The sequence below is a fragment of the Vigna unguiculata genome, chromosome 7, assembly GCF_037176805.1.
Source record: "Vigna unguiculata cultivar grain cowpea cultivar isolate G323 ecotype 2 chromosome 7, ASM3717680v1, whole genome shotgun sequence".
In the NCBI taxonomy this organism is placed as follows: Eukaryota; Viridiplantae; Streptophyta; class Magnoliopsida; order Fabales; family Fabaceae; genus Vigna; species Vigna unguiculata.
In genome coordinates, this window is record NC_140798.1 from 44,907,106 (window position 1) to 44,925,348 (window position 18,243).

Genomic DNA, 18,243 nt, shown 5'->3' on the forward strand with positions numbered 1-18,243 from the left:
CATTCCTAAAGTTCGGATACCATATTGAACTTTCCAAAAAAGTTTGGGTACCAAATGTATATTTATACCTAAAAATTAAAATTACAGAAGAAAAAGTAGAAAACTTACGGAAAAGTAGGTAGAGAAAAAGGAATCAGCAAAAACAGAAAGAGAAATTGAAAAAAAAAAAAAAACTCATAGAAAGGAAGAAAATGAGAGTAAGACGGATATAAAGCTACAAGTAAACAACTCGACATAAAAGGAAGCAGGTAAAGATTGACACAAAAAGTACATTACCAATTATTTTAACCTAAAAACTGTTTGCTTGTACATTAAAAACACAAGTAATTATTTTCCTCTCAATCAAATGAAATATGCAGAAGCTACAAGCGGAGTGTTTAAACTCACGTAATTCAAATTAGTTAAGAATTGTGTTTCAGCATTCATAATATCGTGTTAAATCGATATTTGAATACAGTGCATTTGTTTGATTTTTTTTCCCATCTAGCACATATTCCCAAAATAATTAGCCAGATAGCGTATTGTTCCCAATATACGGTTTTGGTTTTAAGGTGAGAATTAGATTCTCGGGGAGTGGAATTCTGACCTGCATTACATTACTTTTGTTACGTTTTACCGGTCAAAATTTGATTTTCGAGGAATCAATTCTGAGCTGAGATTTTTTTCATTTTCGAGGAATCGAATTCTGAACTGAGATTTTTTTTTAATGAAAGAATAAAATGAAAAAAAATATATTATATATTGGAAATATAAAAGTAATATTTTTTAATTTGTTTAGTATTTTTTTAATAGAAGTTTGGAAACAAAATTGTATGAATTATAATAAAAGTAAAAAAAATCCAAAAAAAATTATTATATAATATTACTGATTTTAAGGTGGTGTTATAATATTTTTTATTGATTATTTAAAAAAAAATTAAGTCAAAGTTAAAAGTTAGTTTGTATTTCAGAATTCGGCTCCAAAATCGAATTCTGTCTGAAAAAACACAAAATAATTAATGTAACGCAGGTCAGAATTTGACTCGCAGAAAATCGAATTCTTACTTGAAACCAGAACCGTACTAAATTGGTATATATTGGGAACAACAGTATGCTAGTGCTTTAATTATTTTCAAAAAACGTGGTAAAGAAATATACACCTATTGGAATTTTGTTCACGTTGAATCAAAGAAATAGGCAAATGCTACAAGAACTGATGTAAAGTTGATTGGAAGTCTGGGAGGGGTATCGAACCGTTGGAGTAATTTTAAATATTCCAACGCAAATCCAAACAACTACAAATACTTCAAGCTGAATTTGCTGTGCAATATGTATCAACTTGAGTTTAATTACTGAAAAACCATGGTTTTGCACTTGACATTTTGACAACTGGGCTGGAAATCTATGTTAGGTTACTCGCATAATAACGGGAATTTTAAAATATTCTTAGCAGGTCGTTCTTTTCAAATAAAAGGCGCTATGAATAACTAATTAAACCACACCATGAAATGCACTGCAAATTATTCTCTCTCCCCTTAAAATCTAGGCTACTAGTTTCATGGTTAACACATCAAAACCGGGCACATTCAGCAACCATGCCCAATCCAAATTACAAAATAAAAAGGAAAAAATAATAGGGGCAACCATTTAATCTTACAACTTGAGGAAGACGAGCTCTTCAACAGCGGGGATATCTCCAATCTTCTTCAAAGATTCCTTGCTAGGTTGTTCGTCCACTCCAATTGCCATTACAGCTTGCTTGCGTGGAGCAATCCTTCCTACACTCATGAAGCTGACGTTCACGTTCTCCTCACCTAAAACGCTTCCAACCTTTCCGATCATGCCTGGTTGATCCACCTGCCTACACAGTATAATGCTACCTTCCAAACTCACGTCCACATCAAAAGACCCCACCTTTGTCAGATGGGGAATTCCATCTTTCACCCGACCCTCCACCTTAATCTCCCCGGAATCTGATATGGCACTTGCAAATCTGGATTCCACATTAGCAATCTGGACCTGAATGAATTCCAATGGATTCTCAGGTGACCCATCAAGAATAACTCTCTCCTCGGTTATCCTCAGCCCTCTTTGCTTAGCAGTGAAATCAGCATTAACCAAGTTCACAAAAACACTAGATATGGGCTCAATCAGACCCTTGGTTATCATGGCACGAAGAAGACGGGTGTCCAGATCATCAGGAGCCCTAGCGGTGGCATAAGTGACCTTCACTGTTTTTACACCACTTCCTCCTGCTACCAGCTGGACAGCCAACCTACCCAGTTTCTCAGCAAGATCAACGAACGGTTTCAATTCTGATAGCACCTGCAGACAAGAAAGAAACAAATAGATGTCAAACTATGTACTGCATAAAGCAACTTTAATTCATGACTCATTATATTATGATGTGCTTGCTAAAGTGGAGCACCAAACAAAATCCAGAATTTCAAATTTGACAATAACACTACTGGTGTAATTCCCTGTATTCCCATTTCCCAATTTCTCTCGTCAGATTTATCAAATCAAACTTTGACATTACGTTAAGCATTTAGTTTAGACCATTTGAGTAAATAACACCTAAAGTTATCCATAATTAAAGAAAATAGGTACCATCTTCCAAAATCAGTATCTCAAACTAGTAATACACTTCAATAAATCAAGTTACAACGACTTTCTCGAGGCCGGGGAGAGTAGCAATGGAAATAAAATCAAATGATGCATACAGAGAAAGGGAAGAGTATTAATATTTTTCCTGATACCTCAGAGGGAACCATTGGTGCATTGACTGCGGTAGCTGCGAGCTCCCCTTTCAGAGCCCCAACAACAGCTTCTGCTATTTCAATAGCCACACCTTCCTGGAAATCATTTTCAAGAGCTTTAATAACAATAGTGACAATGGATTTAAAGAAATGTTTGTCATATCCAAAAGTAACTCACCTGAGCTTCAGCAGTACTGGCACCAAGATGCGGTGTTGCAGTAACGAGCTCATGCAGAATCAACTTGCTGTCTTTCGGTGGAGGCTCCTCAGTGAAAACATCAAGTGCCGCCTGAAACAAAGAAATAGCACAATCATTATCTCTTTAGTATGCAGGGTACCAATTACATACTTCTCTATTTCATTAAAGTGATCTATTAGTGCTTCAAAATGGAAGTTGCACGGACCTGAGCTACAATCCCAGAATCTAGTGCCCTAACAAGAGCATCCTCATCAATGACCCCTCCACGAGCAACATTGACTATGCGAACTCCTTTCTTCATCTTTGCAAAAGTCTCATCATTGAGCATCTTCGATGTAGCAGCTGTGAGAGGCATATGTAGAGAGATGAAATCCGCAGAGGAAATGGCCTCGTCAAAGCCCACTAGCTCAACACCAATGGCCCTAGCACGGTCTGCAGGAGCATATGGGTCATGGGCAATGACATTCATACCAAGCCCCTTGGCTCGGCGAGCAACTTCAGAACCAACTTTCCCAAATCCCAGCACCGCAAGTGTCTTCCCAACCAAGGAAACTCCAACATACTTATTCCTCTGCCATTTCCCTAGATTGCACAAGGCAACATGTTAAAGAGAAGCTAATAACAGAATCCACAACGAATAATAATAATAATAAAGCATTACAAGAAACACGGTATTCAAAGAAAAACCACTAATTCATCACAGAAAAAATTAATCGGTCACGGACAAATTTATTCATCGGGAAAAGATTTTTCGTCTTTTATAAGACGAAAAGCATTCAATACAAAATTTGGTTCCGTATATTCTCTTCGAGAATACCAAAAGGACAAAAAGCATTAACTCTAAAAAGATCACGTAAAATTTAAAGTCCGCACAGAACATTTCAAATCAACCGTAGTTCAATGACAAGATTCAAACCTAATGGTTCCATGTATTCTCTACGAGAAAAACGCGTGAAAGATAACATAATAACGCTAAAACATCACTATAAAACACAATTTAAAAATGACGTAATACTTAAACTCTATACAGCATTTCAAATAAAGCATGGTTGAATAGCAGAATTCAAATCCAAACGATTTTCGACTCGATGAAACGCCAAGCAAAGAAAACTCACCGGCTTTGACAGAAGCATCGGCCTGAGCGACGTTCCTGGCCATGGCGGCAAGAAGAGCGATCCCGTGCTCGGCGGCGGCGACGGTGTTGGCGGTGGGCGCATTGACAACGAGGCAGCCGTGCTCGGTGGCGGCGGCCAGATCCACATTATCGATTCCGACGCCGGCTCTGCCGACGACCTTGAGCCTGCCGCCGGAGGACTCGAAGACCTCGCGCGAGACCTTGGTGCCGCTGCGCACGATTAGGGCATCGCAGAGTGAGATCTTGGTGCAGAGTTCCTCGGTGCTGAGATTGTATGAGCAGTCGACGTTGGCGAAGTCCTTGAGCAGCTTCAGCCCCGCGTCGCCGAGCTTCTCAGCGACGAGCACCGTGGGCTTCGCGCCGAGCCCCGCCGATACCAGCACAACGAGCGGACCGGAGGCGCCGCGGCGCGGGCGGAGCGAGACGGAGAAGGCAGAGGAGAGAGGAAGCCTCGAAGAGAGAGAAAGCGAGGGCGACGGGAAGCGAAGGTTTGTGGATGTGGCGGTGGCCATCAAATTAGGCAGAAATTGCAATGAAAGAAATGAAAGACTGTGAAGAGTACCGAGTCTGTTTGAGACTCAAGGGTTTTATAACGTGATAGGGTTTATGTTTTGTTTTTCAATGGTGTTTTCTTTTTTTTTTTTTCTTTTCTCTCTCTCCTCTTATTGGTATTATCAAATTGTACTTATCATGTAATTAATAATGTAATTAGTATTAAGATACATGAATGAATGCGCACACCCCTTGGTTTGGTGTAAAACCACGCACACACACTTGTTGAGTGCTTGCAATCACAATCCTGCAATTTGGAGGTAAAATAGTAAGTAGGAATTCAACGTACAAATGTTTGGAGTTTAAAACATACACAACTTCTATACACCTCCACCTCCCACTTTCTAATTCAATTTTGGTCTTAGTAATAATATACGTTGTATTGTATTAAATGAATTACACATTATTGTATTAAGGTAAATTACGGAATAAAATATGAAATACCTATTGTATTCAGACAATTAGAAAATTCAAAATCAAACAATTCTACAAAAGAGATAAAAAAAACTAATAAAAATATAATGTCTTTCGATTTTTTTTTCTTGATTAAATAGTTTGATTCGAATCTCAGTAAAAAATTCAACGATATCAAATATATATACAAGTTTAAACCAAAATTGTTTTACACTGTAAACAAACAGTATATCGATTATTATATTATACTTTTTAATTATATGTGATTTACTTATAAATATATAAAAAATTAAATCATAAATATAATAAAAACTATAAAAATTAACAAAAATATTAATCACTCCCTCGTTTATTTTGGAAGAATAAAAAAAAGTTCCCTTTTCTTCTTATATTATAAAGTTCAATAATATATTAAATTTTTTTTACCAATTATATCCTCACTTTTTAAAATATTAAACAGAATAAAATGGTTATTTTTATGAGACTTTAAGTAAATTACAACTTCTATTAGTCAGTTATTTAATGGACAATTTATTATTTTCCACTTTATCTATTGTATTTTTTTAAGAAAGACTTAATAGAGAGATAAAAGTCAAAGACAATTTGTTTTGTGTAATAGTTATCTTTAAAAGGTTAGTTTCAATATATGTTTAATTATTCATACTCCAATTTAATAAGATTGTGTCAATCTGATCCCTACATTTATTACAGTTTTTTTACCCTTTTCACTGTACAGCTGTATATTAAACCAATTCACATCCTTGTATGAGAGAGACAGGAGGAGCAGCATAGCATGGTTGGTGGAGCTGAGGTGTTGGTTACATAAAAAGTGAAAAAGACAGAAACACGATGCCACGCTCTCCTTGTAGCGTGAAGCTATCCATCTATTACAATCCAACGACTCATATATCACCTCAACCATGTGGGACCCATTCAGTTGGTGTGCTTTTATTTTATTTTTAAAGCAAACCGTGGTTGCTGTAATAAGGTTATCTTGATTTTATTTATCTCTTTATTTATTGCAAAAAGTTTTAATTTTATATGATTTATTTAACAGAAGGTTTTATCAATTTAATAATATCTTATTTATTAAAAAATACGGTTAAAATTTTTTAATTTTAAGAAAACAGTATTTTTTTTTTATCTCAAAGAGTAACGTATAAGACCTATGTACGACTTGTGAGATATATATTTGTAAGTATAAACAATATTAATTATTCTTTATTGAATATTTCAGATATCATTTTAAATTAACGAGGATAAATATTTTAACTAATGAGTTCATAATCAGAAGGAATATTTGTATCCTTATCCATTCTTTAATTGTAAAAAGTATGCGTCTGAGAGTCTCCTAAGTGATTCATCCTTTGCATATTACTTACAAAAATAATGGCATAAATAGTAAACAATGATAAATGAAAATACAATTAATAACAGGATAAGTGAGAAGAAAAAGAAACTTAGAAGAATCTATGGTTTGAAGTTGTTGCATGAAACAAAAAAATGGTAGAAAACAATGTGAAAAGAGGAAGTATGAACCGAAACAAAATGAATCAGACAGATCAATCAGACTTTGGATTATGCAAAGGAAACAAGGAATAATTGAACAAGAAAAGAGACTTTGGAAGCATCTATACTTCTGAAAAGCACTGAAAAGATTATCTATATTGTTTGTATTATAATAGATAGAATTAAAATATTTATACATTTGTTTACTAATAAAATATATATAGTTATCTATAAATATTTTAGCCTTGAAAGGAACGATCACTAAAAGTCAATTTGCATGGAATATTAATGCTCAGAAACAGAGACCGAAGAAGAGTCATTCCCCTGCCAAAGAGTCTGTTAGCACACACAGAAAAACTGAACTTGAGGAAAACAAAAAAACAAAAGAATCGTGTCTTACTTGGATTTACCTTTTGGCCAAGCATGAAAAGGATGTCATCTGATGTGGTCTCAATAATTTCAACCCAATCAAAATTAGTAAATTTCTTTTATCAAATTTACAAAATTGAAAAGTGAAAAAGAAAACAAAAAACTTATGGCAAACATTTAATGTTGTACAATGTAACCGCAACAAATAATTTCATAGCACAAGTTGTTCTTACCAAAAAATAGTGTTGTGCTTCTAGTGAAAAGAATGTTAATTTTGAAGAACTAAGCCCATCTTTGTAAAATATGAAAATCAATTTTATTGTAGAAAACCAAAGTAGAAATTTAGGGGTAAGAAGTTCTTCCGCCCTCAATTTAGAAAGAACTCGTAAAAATATCATTGCATTATTAGTAGAGTCGTTAAAGTAGTGGGTCAGAATATGTGGACATAGTAAATACTTTTGGTAATTTCATCTACAAACCATTGAATAACTAAAAACTTGATAATAATATTATTTGATAATAATATTATATATGTTCGGAAATACAAGCTCTCACACACAATCATCTCCCACATATAAAAAACCATAATCGATTACTGAAAGTAGAAAAGGGGTTAAACTTGGACTTGATTTCCATGAAGTTAGACATGAAAATGTTTGAGATAAGCCTGAGCCAACATGCCACCCAACTTAACTTGAGACTCGGTGGTTAAGTGAAGATTATCTTCCTTCAATTGCAATCCCTCTGCGTCAACGTAAATCACATTTGGAAGATCAATAGCTTTTTGTGCTTCTCTCACTTTCTCTATGAACTCAAATCCCGATGCTAACGCAACCTACACGGTACACTCATATATCATCATCACATCTACACTACTTGTGCCCTAATTCAATATGTTATCCATAATTTTGTTTATAATTCCTAAAATAAACCTGAATTATGCGAAAATACATTTAGGTTAGTTTGTCGGAAATAGAAAAAAGAAGAAGAAGAAAAGTGATGTTGGAAACCTGAATAATGGGAAGAGATGGCAAATTAAGGTCTTGTCGAACATTGTGGATGAGGGTCTCCATGGTAACCTTGTAAATTGTAGCGTCTTCGTCGTTCAGAGAGTCGCTTTCTCCTTGGAACCACAACAACGCTTTGATCTCGCAATTCTCGTGCCCTTTCACGCTTTCCTTCGCTCTCTTCACCATATTCTCGTACAGTTCCTCCCCACGCGCCCACTCCTTTAAGGCGGTGCCGCCCACGGCGCAGGGGACCAGTCCCACCTCCTCACCCACGCGCGGCCGCAGCGCATTGACGAAGGCCATGCCGGGGCCCACGCCGCAGGCTTTGCCTGTGTCGATGTCGACGTGGAGGGGCTCGTTTGCCGGTTCCCATTGGAGGTTGGCGGCGAGGCGGAGGATGGAGGGGTGGGGGCTGCACTCCGGCGGAACGACGCCGTCCCAGTATTTGCGATCGGGGGCCCTGACGATTCCGCCGCGACCGGACATGTTGCTTTGGCCTGAGAGAATGAAGATTTGCCTTTTGGGTTTTGGGAGTGTGAGTGTGTTGGTTTCCATTGCTTTCTGTTTGCTACTGCAACGAGAGAATGGAACACTTTTTCGGAGCGCTGAGGTTGTTTCTTTCTCTTAATTATAAATGTACACAAATTATAAGTGTGATAATACATTGTGCATCATGGTATAACCACCGCACTATCATGGAGTAGTTGGAGAAACGTGATAAACATGCAACAACTTTTTTTACACTTTTCAAGACGCTTTAAATTATTGTATACGGGTGCATTCAATCAGTCAGATTTTGTAAGTCTGTTATTAAACTAAAAACATGTGTCGTACGATATCAAAAGTTAAAAAATAATATATATCAGATCTGTATTGTTAAAAACATATTTTTCAATAGAATTTTTAAAAAATAGATTGAAAGTATATACACGACAATATTTTTAAATGTAAAACAAAACAAAAGTATCGTCGATAAAAAAAAAGAAAGAAAATTTAAACAGATTTTCTCATCGATCATGAATCTTGGCCATTTGGTAACATTCTTTTTGGTTTCTCCGAGGCGATATTGTGATGTTTTTTTTATCAGAAGCCTTATTGTGAGTTTGAAACCATCTTTTGTTTGTGTATTGGGCTTTATGTCCTGCACAAGTTCCTGAATATTGGGCCTAAACGTTAACAAATCTAATAATTTTGAAAAGTAAAAATAAAACATAAAATTGCTCGCTGTTTTTTTTTTCGTATCACCTTTTAAAAAAAAATCGGAAAATTAATTTTATATTTTATATTTTGAAACTAATTTTCTGAATATGAAAAAAAAAGTGCAAAAAATAGTCTGCTAATAGAATTGCACCGAAGTAGTGGGTCAGCTTATTTTCTCGAAAAACAATTGGACCTGGACTGTCTTTGACAGTTCATAAGGATGTAAAATTTATGTTTTAGATAAGGATCCCATCAATTTCTTCTTCGCGCACCCCTCAAATTTTTAAAATGACCATTTCATGTTCTGCAAAAGTAACTTCCAAAACACAAATTCCGGAAACTCTTCTGAAAAAACTTTTCTAAAATTTTTAGAATAAAATTTTTGGAATGAAATTTTCATAACAGAATTTCCAAAATAATAAATAAATTTGCATCTACTTGGAGAGATATGTTTATATTGATTGAAATCTCTTTGCATGTAAAAAGAGGGGAGAAAAAGAATAACAAGGTAAATTTAATAGAATAGGTAATTGAGCTAAGAAAATTTAAAAGAATTAATATTACTTAACTCAAGATTTCAATATTGGTGGTAGGGTAGTTTGACCTTTATGTTTCTTAACCAAAATATTAGATAATTCAATTTTCAGTTTTTTAAGGATATTTAATTTTTAGTTTGATATGAAGTCGAAGCACTCACTAATTTATTTCAAATGAGCTTATGTAATAAAAGTTGAAATGCCTTATAACCATACAAAATAATTATTGCGTAGGAGAATATTATCAAAATTGCACTGTTCATGTGATGATTTTTTAATTAAAAACTCTTGCACATTGTAGCAAGGCTCCCTTAGGAGTGAAATACACCGATCAATCTAGAAAATAAAAATCTTAACGCAAAGTCTGACAGATTGAAAATAAAAAATATAAAAAATAAGAAAATTAGTTGGACAGTATTTCAATTTTGATTTCGAAAAGTGATAAAAATTAATTTAAACCAAATTTATGCATACACATAGGTTTTTATGAATAAATTTATAAAGGGGACCAGACCAATATAGACAATACTGGTATGAAGATTATGGTGAGTGAGTTTGGTTCTGTCGTTAGTAGACAGGGGTTTATGTATTTATTATTTCATTGCCAAATAAAATAGTTCGTTGTCCTCGTGTTACACTATTAACAAAATATTGGGTAGGGATCACAAACATTTCTCTTTCGGGAGATACGCAAAACAACTTTGGTATGCTTTTTTATTTTATTTTTCTATAATTTTATTTTCTCTAAACATTAAAGAGTTTTTAATTTTTAATTATAGATTTAATTACTCGTCGTATGTTACTCACTCTGATAGAAATGTGTCAATCTAGTACCCGTTTTAAAAAAAAAGTGTGAATTGCATTCTAACTCTTGAAAAATTACTTCAATTATGTCATTTTCAGATGAAAATTATTAACGCCATTAGTAATTGACATTTTTTTAAAACAGATACCAGATTAACTCATCTTTATCGAAATGAGTATCATCTGAGTAATTAACATGTGAACTCTGTAACAAAGAATTGCCCACAAGAGTTGTGGGAATATTGGACGAAAATTTAAAATTTTAAAACGCTAGTCAAGAGTTGGTCATGGTCTGAAACAAAAATTGAACTACACCACTTATTCTCCACCACCAAACCACATTCATCACATGCATTACCCTTAAACTACTGACAAATTAAAACCAGTAAGCACGTGCTCCACCTGTGCCATTTAACATGCGTTTAGCCTAATTTTTTTAACAAATTACTTTTTAGATGTATAGGTGAGTCAATAACTTGACTTGTTAAGATAATTTATAATTTACTTAATTTCTCTATAAAAAAGTAAATCATTTTTAAACTTTTGTCGATACGGTAACTGAAATATCATTTAATATTTATTAAAATGTGTATACACATATAAAGTTGAGTAATTTTGTCGAAGATGGAATGAGACAGCAAAACATTTTTGTCTTAGTATCTTAATCACAATATAATATAACTCGCTTTTAGTTCTGTTTTATTCTATAGCCGCGCGTGATGATTCAAAAAAGAGAAAAACTAGTGCACATGCATGTCCATGTCCATGCCCATGCCCATGCTCGTGCCCGTGCCCATGACAAAAAATGCAGGTAGATCAGACAATGATTCGTTTGAGCGGTGATTAGTCAAAGTTACAATCATTGTCACGTTGCATAAACAAGCACTTGTCTCTAATATTTTCCTCTGTTGATGCTAATTGAAGTCAAGAAAAGACGGAAAAGGATGAAGAAATTAAACACCTTGATCTAAAAACAGGGTGTGTGTGTGTGGAAGGAACACATCAGCGACATCATTATGAAGAAGAATTAATTGAGTGGAGCAGAAGCATGGATCTTGTCCAAGATTTGTAGAGCCTCTTTCATGGAGGGTCTCCTTTGTGGGGTATGAGAAACACAGCTAAGCCCCAACTTGAACCATGTCAATACCACATTCTCCCTCCCTTCTATTTCAGATTTTATTGCTGCGTCAGCCATTCTCACCACCCGGTTCTGCTCCTCCTCCACCAAACCCGGTTCGTTCCACTGCTCCAATTCCCGCTCCAGGAAAACCCTCCCAGTTAGAAGCTCCAGCAGCACCATTCCAAAAGAGTACACGTCCCATTTGTGACTGGGTTTGATGTTCTCAAGTGACTCCGGGGCTTGATACACCATTATGTGGCCCGCACCACTCGACGATGATCCCATTGCGCCGAAGGGACTTGAACCAAATGCCACCTCTTGCTGGCTTCTTTGGTTCGCCATCACTTGTCTGGCCGAACCGTTTCCTCTGTGGGTCACATCGTTCAGGAGTAGCCTGTCCAGCCCAAAATCGCTTATAATGGCTTCCATTTCTGAGTTTAGCAGGATGTTGCCGGGTTTAACATTGCCATGCACGTGCTTCTTCTCGTGAAGGAAGACCAACGCTCGTGCCACCCCTTTTGCTATCTTCAACCGTATCTCCAAGGACAAGTTCAGAGGGGACGAACCTGATTTTCCTAAACCATAATAACACTCTCATCACTAACAACAAAACAAAACCAAACAACATAATTCGATATCATTAAACATGTTGGCTGATAAAGTCAAACTCCGACTTTAGCAGTTTGGACAAGTACAAGAAAATCATTCCAAATCACCTAATGATCTGAGGAAGAGATTAATATGAATGATATTTGATGTCATAATGATTAAGGTGGAGAGTGAACTTACTGTGATCAATGGTGGCGAGGCTGCCATTGGGGACGTAGTCACATATTAGGAGTTTATCATCTCGGCCCCAGCAGAAGCCGCGAACCTTAACCAAATTGGGATGGCGAAGCTTTGCAATGGCACGCACTTGGTTCTCAAACTCCTTCCTTCTCTCAATCCCACACTCACCGATCCTTCTAACGGCAAAGGCTCTCCCATCCTCTAGCACTGCCTTGTAGACAATGCTGACGCGGCTGTTTCCCAGAATATACGCTGAAGCCTTAAGCAGAGTCTCAAGCTCCAAATTTGTTTCCCCGTCAACTGTTACAAGGGTGCCTTGTTTCGGAAGGTTCCCGTTTTGTGCTGCCATGATGTCCACTGCGGTGTTGCTCTCGCGGTCGCTGTCCGAGCTAGTTGCCTCTGAGGTTTCTTCTTCTTTGATTGTTAAGCAGGAACAGGGAAGTGAAGGGGTTACTGTTTTTGCATCTGCATCTTGTCGTGAAGCAGTTTCGTATTTCTTTTCTGAGTTGTTACCAGAAGCAGCATTAGTGTCTCGTTTAGAATTTGGGTTTGGATTTGGATCCGAATACCTTTTCTTTCTCTGTTGGTAGACGAAGAGAATGACGAGGGCCAAAAGGGCCATGCCAGCCAAGTCTCCGACCACAATTGCTGCTATGGTGGCAGGTTTTAGGCCACTTGGCGATACATTCTGAGAACTGGTGGGGGTTCCTGTTGTGTTTGATGAAGGGTTTGAGTCAATTTTCGGTATGGCAGCAATGGCTGGTGAAGATGTGGTGACATTGGGCGGAGCAGAGGACTCAGTAGAGGGAACAGTGCACAGAATCTTCAGAGGCTTACCACAAAGATCAGCATTTCCTGATAGAAACTCTGTCTTCTGGTTGAGCGAAGCCAAAGACTCTGGTACTGCCCCTGTCAGATTGTTGAACGAGAGGTCCACTGTTGAGTTTCCAGGAATCTGTTTGGCGAATGTTGGAGGAATTGTTCCGGAAATCTTGTTGTAGGAGAGGTTCAAGTAGCGTAAGCTTTCGCCGCCAAAGTCTTCTGGCAAAGAACCGTTGAACAAATTGGAGGACAGATCCAGAATCTCCACGTATTTGAACCCGGTTGGGACACTACCAGAAAAGTAGTTACTCTTCAGAGAAACAACCGTTAAGTTTGGTAGAGTAGTGAGGTTTTCTGGGACCAACCCGGCAAAGGCATTGTCAGAGAGATTGAGAACTTTCAGGTCTGTTAGTTTTCCAACCAGCTGATGTAGTTGACCGGAGATAACATTGTTTGAGAGGGAAAGTACTTGAAGCTGGGAAGAGTTGAAGATAGTGTTGGGTAGAGAGCCATTAAGGAAATTGTTGGAGAGATCGATGTGGCGAAGGTATTGGATCAAGCCCAAGTCTTCAGAAATGGAACCCAAAAGTTGGCTATTGGGAAGTGTCAAACCTGTTACTCTGAACAAATCAGGGGTACCGGGGGCTCCAATTTCGTCGCACGTAACACCATACCATGAACACGGTGTTGCATCATCGTAGTTCCAGCTCTCTAGGACTGATAAAGGGTCACTGAGAATGGAGTATTTGAATTTGAGCAAGAGAATCCCATCAGAGTTAAGAGATGTAACAGACTGAGATGTAGCAGATTGAAGAAGTAGAAGAAGAAAGGATGAGAGCCTCCACAAGAAATGGAGATTCTGGGAATTAAGGCTCATGGTTCCCTTGGGTGATGTAACATATTGGGAACTACGAGTTCAGGGAGTAGAAAAAGAGGTAGGAAAGAAGGGTAGAGACAAACAGTGAAAGGATATGGTTACCAACTACAAGTTGTTTGTTTTGTTCACCAAATCTTTTGATCAGTGGAAGAAGTTTGGGGAGTAGCTAGGTTGTGTTTTAGAGTGTGGCAGACTGAGAAAATGATTAAATGAGGGTACTTACTGAGAAAAGAAAAACAAGGAGGAATTGGGTTGAGTTGCAGAGAGAAAGTGATAATTCTTCTGCTTTGTGCAGTTGATAAAGATGAAGTGAACTAAACCAAACTGAAGGAAACATAATAAAAGTGAGTTATATGGGACTGCTGTGCCTGCTCTCTCTCTCTCTGTCAAGTCGCACAAAAGAAATATATGAAAAAACAAATTTCTTTACACATAATTGGAAAATAGAAGTGAAAGGAATCTAATTGTTGCTACAAGACACCCGAGTGAGTTGGACCCCATAACCTGTAGCAGAGTATCTGCATATTCCACCACCACCCCCGTGAATTTAGTGTTCTGTGGATATGGTGAAAAAAATGAAATTTCTAGGAAGGTGATTTTAGTACATTTTTTTTACACCGTCTTTTACATTAAAAAATATATATGGCTAATTGTTTTGGCATGGAATTTACAGGCTGTAGGAATAACATAGACCAATTTTTAGGAACTCCATTGATTACTTAAATAAAAAACAGACAGCAGGAGGTAGTTCTGTCTCTCATTTCTAATTAAACTGCTGACAAACAAGAGTTAATTACAACAGTTATGGTGTTTCAATGCAATTCAATGCAAAATGGACATGACAGAGGAATTTCGGGTATGTCTATTTTCACTCCCAAGATAACTCCTTACTTTAAGTATTTTTAACTTAAAAGTTAGTCAAATTAATAATGATGACAGTTTGAACAAAAAATCTTAAATAAGAACAAAAACAGAGACTTGAATTGAATTGAAATGGTAACACATAGTTTCTTCTGGAATTCCTTATCAAAATGCAAGGAGACAATAAGTTGAGGCCACGGGACCTTAAGGACCGGGTTGCTCTTCTTTTTTTGTGTTTGTTTTTGGCCTGTCTACGCTGGGTTCGGTACCACCTACGTTTGGTTTCTATCATGGTCAAAGACAATCGAAGGATTGGGACAAGGATGCTGAAATGGTGTCAAATTATGAGTGGTAGTTAGTGATTACAAATAATTTGAATATGTTCATTCGCTACTGAAGTCCCTAAGTAACAATTTGGACACTTGTGCTTTCTGAAACAAAGAGTCACGGACATAAACTGTAACGAGGCCAAAACAATTCACTGTACAATTGAGGATCATTCACAGCAACAGTAATTAGGAAGGTGTTTCTGTGACTTCACAAGTTGCAATTTGTAACTGCCCTTGTCCCTATCGTTTTCTTAAATAATGGACACAGAAGGCTTCGAAAAGCATGTCGTGTTTAATCTTAATTCCAACCTTAAAAGTCATAAACAATTGCCATAAATCCAAACCCCCAAGTTTCCTTATTTTAATCTAAGTCACGAGGTTACATAGTTATTTTAACACAACGCACAGATTCACATTTTTTTTTTCTGGGTAAAGTCTGAATTTATGTAATTATGTACATACTTTATTGATGAGTATGTCAGTAATTTGTGGAAAGGGACAAGGCTTTCACATGAGACTTCACCTCCATCTGAGATTAACACAGTCCAAGATTACGAGTAAGTGGTTTTAAATTGAAAAAAAAAAATGAGCACAATCTGCAAGTGGTTAATTCCATTATTCCGTATGAACACAATACTACTTTTGATTGCATTGTTTAAATTCTGAAGACGCATTTCAATGATTCAGACAGAAGAAGGTTGCTTAAAGAAACAGTGTACTTATCTGAGAGGAATGTGGGAGTGGTTTCACACAGCAATTTCTGGAACCAATGTTTAGGTTTTTCAGGATAAGTGGAGTTGAGGACCAATAGTTTCGTAATCTGAGGAATTTTTCAAGTAGCAGGAAAATAAGTGTGTCGGAGCTATATAATGGGAGAATTTCAGAACTCATCTTTATAATGAATAATAATTAATTACAAGTAGGAACTAAGTAATTGTTTAAACCGTTAATTAAACATTACTTTGTGTAGTTAGTTATCCATTGGTTCTTTTCAACTTGTAAAATGAAAAGTGCCTTTGTCCTTTCACAATAACCTCATCTCTTATAAAATTTTAATTTATGACGATAAAAAGTTAATGATGATCTTGTTTTATTCCCTTTTTGGAGAACTAATTACTGAATATACCACAGTCAGTTGGAGTGTGGAAATAATCGTAACATATTATTTTATTAACAATGACATCACAACTTAATTTAATATATCATTCTATATATTATTAATTAACTCAATAAATCCATTAAAAGCGTCATAATATTATAATAAATTAACAAAATTTTAATAAATATATTATTTTATTTTAATGTTAGAACAATTTTTTTTTTAATTTAAATACTCTTTTATTTTTTTTAGTTTAATAAAATAAAATTTAAAAATACTATTAGACCAAAATTAAATATATTTATTCAATTTTTAAAATATTTATTACACTTAACAAAAATACACACCTTACATCAATTAGTTATTACAAATAAGATATTACATAAAGTTTAATTTCATAAATATGTATATATTACTTTATTTTTACGTAGTTAAATTAATATATAATTCTAATTATAAAAACATTCAAATCATTAATTTAAATCAGTATTTAAATTTTTTATTTTTATAATAAAATAACTGAATATTTTTTAGAAAAATATAAATGTTCACTACATTTAACGTTTTATTCAAGTTATTACAAAATAAATCTTAGATATTATCAATGTCGTAAACTGTTAATTTTTTTATTATCGTATTTTTAAATTTGATTTTCTTTTAAATAGTGTTTTCTAAAGTTGAAAAAATTGGAAAAACATCATAATTTTGGTCTAAAAAAATTATTTTTAACTTAATTTTTCATATATGTGACAAAATAAGGTTAGAATTGGATTATAAAATAATCTTAGGTAAATAATAAGAAAAGTATGCTATTTGAAAAAAAAAATTTGAAACCACATGATTAAGGATGTCAATGGGGCGGGTCGGATAGGGTACAAGTAGTAGCTCTCTCGTCTGGATAAATATTAGTTCCATACCCGTATCCATATTCGTCGGGTATCTGTTATGTGGATATCCGCATAATTTTATAATATCCACGGATATCTACAAGTACCCGCATGTATTTAAAAAAAAAATATTTAACATTTCATATTTTAATCGTAAATTTAAATAAAATACAATACATAACATTCATAAATTTTAAACAAAATCCAAATAACCCATTTAAATAGTGTTGAATGACAGTTTATAAAGAAATGAATTTGTTTTAAAACTAATTGATAAAAAAAATAGCTCATTCAAAATTAATATTTTAATATTTTAATCATGTTTTTTTTTATTTTTTTTCATTTTAATTAGAGTATGACGAGTACGGGTATCCACGGGTATACAAATACTATGATATATGTATCTTACCCGTTAACATGCGGTATTAAAAATATTCGTACCCATTACTCATAAATATCTATTTATAATATTCATTTCCTTATTCGTTATAACTTTTATCTACGAATATCTGCATATAAGAATCTTTTTGAAATTTCTAACCGTGATAAACATTTTGTGTGTGGCAAAAAGATTGTTTCAGGGCTATTGATAAAACTCATGCAACCAAAGACAAAGGAATTGAAATCCCGCTCCAAACTTGTGATAACAAGACCCTACTAGAACCAATATATGGTCCCATAATTAGTTTATGAAAACCCTCGATCCTTCTTGTGGACTGTGTCCATGTGAAATCATTTTGGATAAAAGTGGACAATTTCTTTTCATTTTTCTTCTAAAATTTTACTCAATGTGACATGAATCACATAGTTTGATTTTTTGTTCTTATGTAACTATATTTAAAGTATACTCATACACACACTAAACATAAACGAATATATTGTAGCAACAATTCAAACTTTTACTTCTCCAAATTGTTGAGAATAGAGAGATACTCATGCAAAATAAAGAAATTATATATTTGATGGTTTTCTTGATAGAAAACCGTCTTAAAC

The 18,243-nt window shown here is 35.1% G+C and overlaps 3 protein-coding genes across 3 annotated transcripts; all 3 read right to left on the reverse strand.

Annotated features, from left to right (window-relative positions):
- Positions 1 to 1,488: 1,488 nt before the first annotated feature.
- Positions 1,489 to 4,697, reverse strand: LOC114191543 (D-3-phosphoglycerate dehydrogenase 1, chloroplastic-like). The gene is made up of 5 exons (XM_028080769.2): positions 4,053 to 4,697; positions 3,143 to 3,519; positions 2,917 to 3,027; positions 2,739 to 2,834; positions 1,489 to 2,304 (listed from the first exon to the last, which is right to left on the reverse strand). Exons 1-5 carry the CDS (start codon positions 4,582 to 4,584, stop codon positions 1,633 to 1,635), a joined length of 1,788 nt encoding a protein of 595 aa, XP_027936570.1. The 5' UTR covers positions 4,585 to 4,697; the 3' UTR covers positions 1,489 to 1,632.
- A 2,705-nt stretch (positions 4,698 to 7,402) lies between these two features.
- Positions 7,403 to 8,570, reverse strand: LOC114191545 (carbohydrate esterase, putative (DUF303)). Its single transcript, XM_028080770.2, has 2 exons — positions 7,927 to 8,570; positions 7,403 to 7,751 (listed from the first exon to the last, which is right to left on the reverse strand). Exons 1-2 carry the CDS (start codon positions 8,479 to 8,481, stop codon positions 7,557 to 7,559), a joined length of 750 nt encoding a protein of 249 aa, XP_027936571.1. The 5' UTR covers positions 8,482 to 8,570; the 3' UTR covers positions 7,403 to 7,556.
- A 2,708-nt stretch (positions 8,571 to 11,278) lies between these two features.
- Positions 11,279 to 14,453, reverse strand: LOC114191542 (receptor protein kinase-like protein At4g34220). Its single transcript, XM_028080768.2, has 2 exons — positions 12,376 to 14,453; positions 11,279 to 12,161 (listed from the first exon to the last, which is right to left on the reverse strand). The coding sequence occupies exons 1-2, from the start codon at positions 14,072 to 14,074 to the stop codon at positions 11,494 to 11,496; spliced, it is 2,367 nt and encodes a 788-aa protein (XP_027936569.1). The 5' UTR covers positions 14,075 to 14,453; the 3' UTR covers positions 11,279 to 11,493.
- Between the last annotated feature and the right edge of the window lie 3,790 nt (positions 14,454 to 18,243).

Bases quoted from the DNA above. Each gene is read 5' to 3' on its own strand.
- LOC114191542 (XM_028080768.2), bottom strand. From the start codon at position 14,074: ATGAGCCTTAATTCCCAGAATCTCCATTTCTTGTGGAGGCTCTCATCC. The intron at 12,162-12,375 runs GTAAGTTCACTC...ATTATGGTTTAG, and splicing joins CCTCGCCACCATTGATCACA to GAAAATCAGGTTCGTCCCCT.
- LOC114191543 (XM_028080769.2), bottom strand. From the start codon at position 4,584: ATGGCCACCGCCACATCCACAAACCTTCGCTTCCCGTCGCCCTCGCTT. The intron at 3,520-4,052 runs GTGAGTTTTCTT...TGTGCAATCTAG, and splicing joins CGATGCTTCTGTCAAAGCCG to GGAAATGGCAGAGGAATAAG. The intron at 2,835-2,916 runs GTGAGTTACTTT...AATGATTTCCAG, and splicing joins CCAGTACTGCTGAAGCTCAG to GAAGGTGTGGCTATTGAAAT.
- LOC114191545 (XM_028080770.2), bottom strand. From the start codon at position 8,481: ATGGAAACCAACACACTCACACTCCCAAAACCCAAAAGGCAAATCTTC. The intron at 7,752-7,926 runs GTTTCCAACATC...TGTACCGTGTAG, and splicing joins CATCTCTTCCCATTATTCAG to GTTGCGTTAGCATCGGGATT.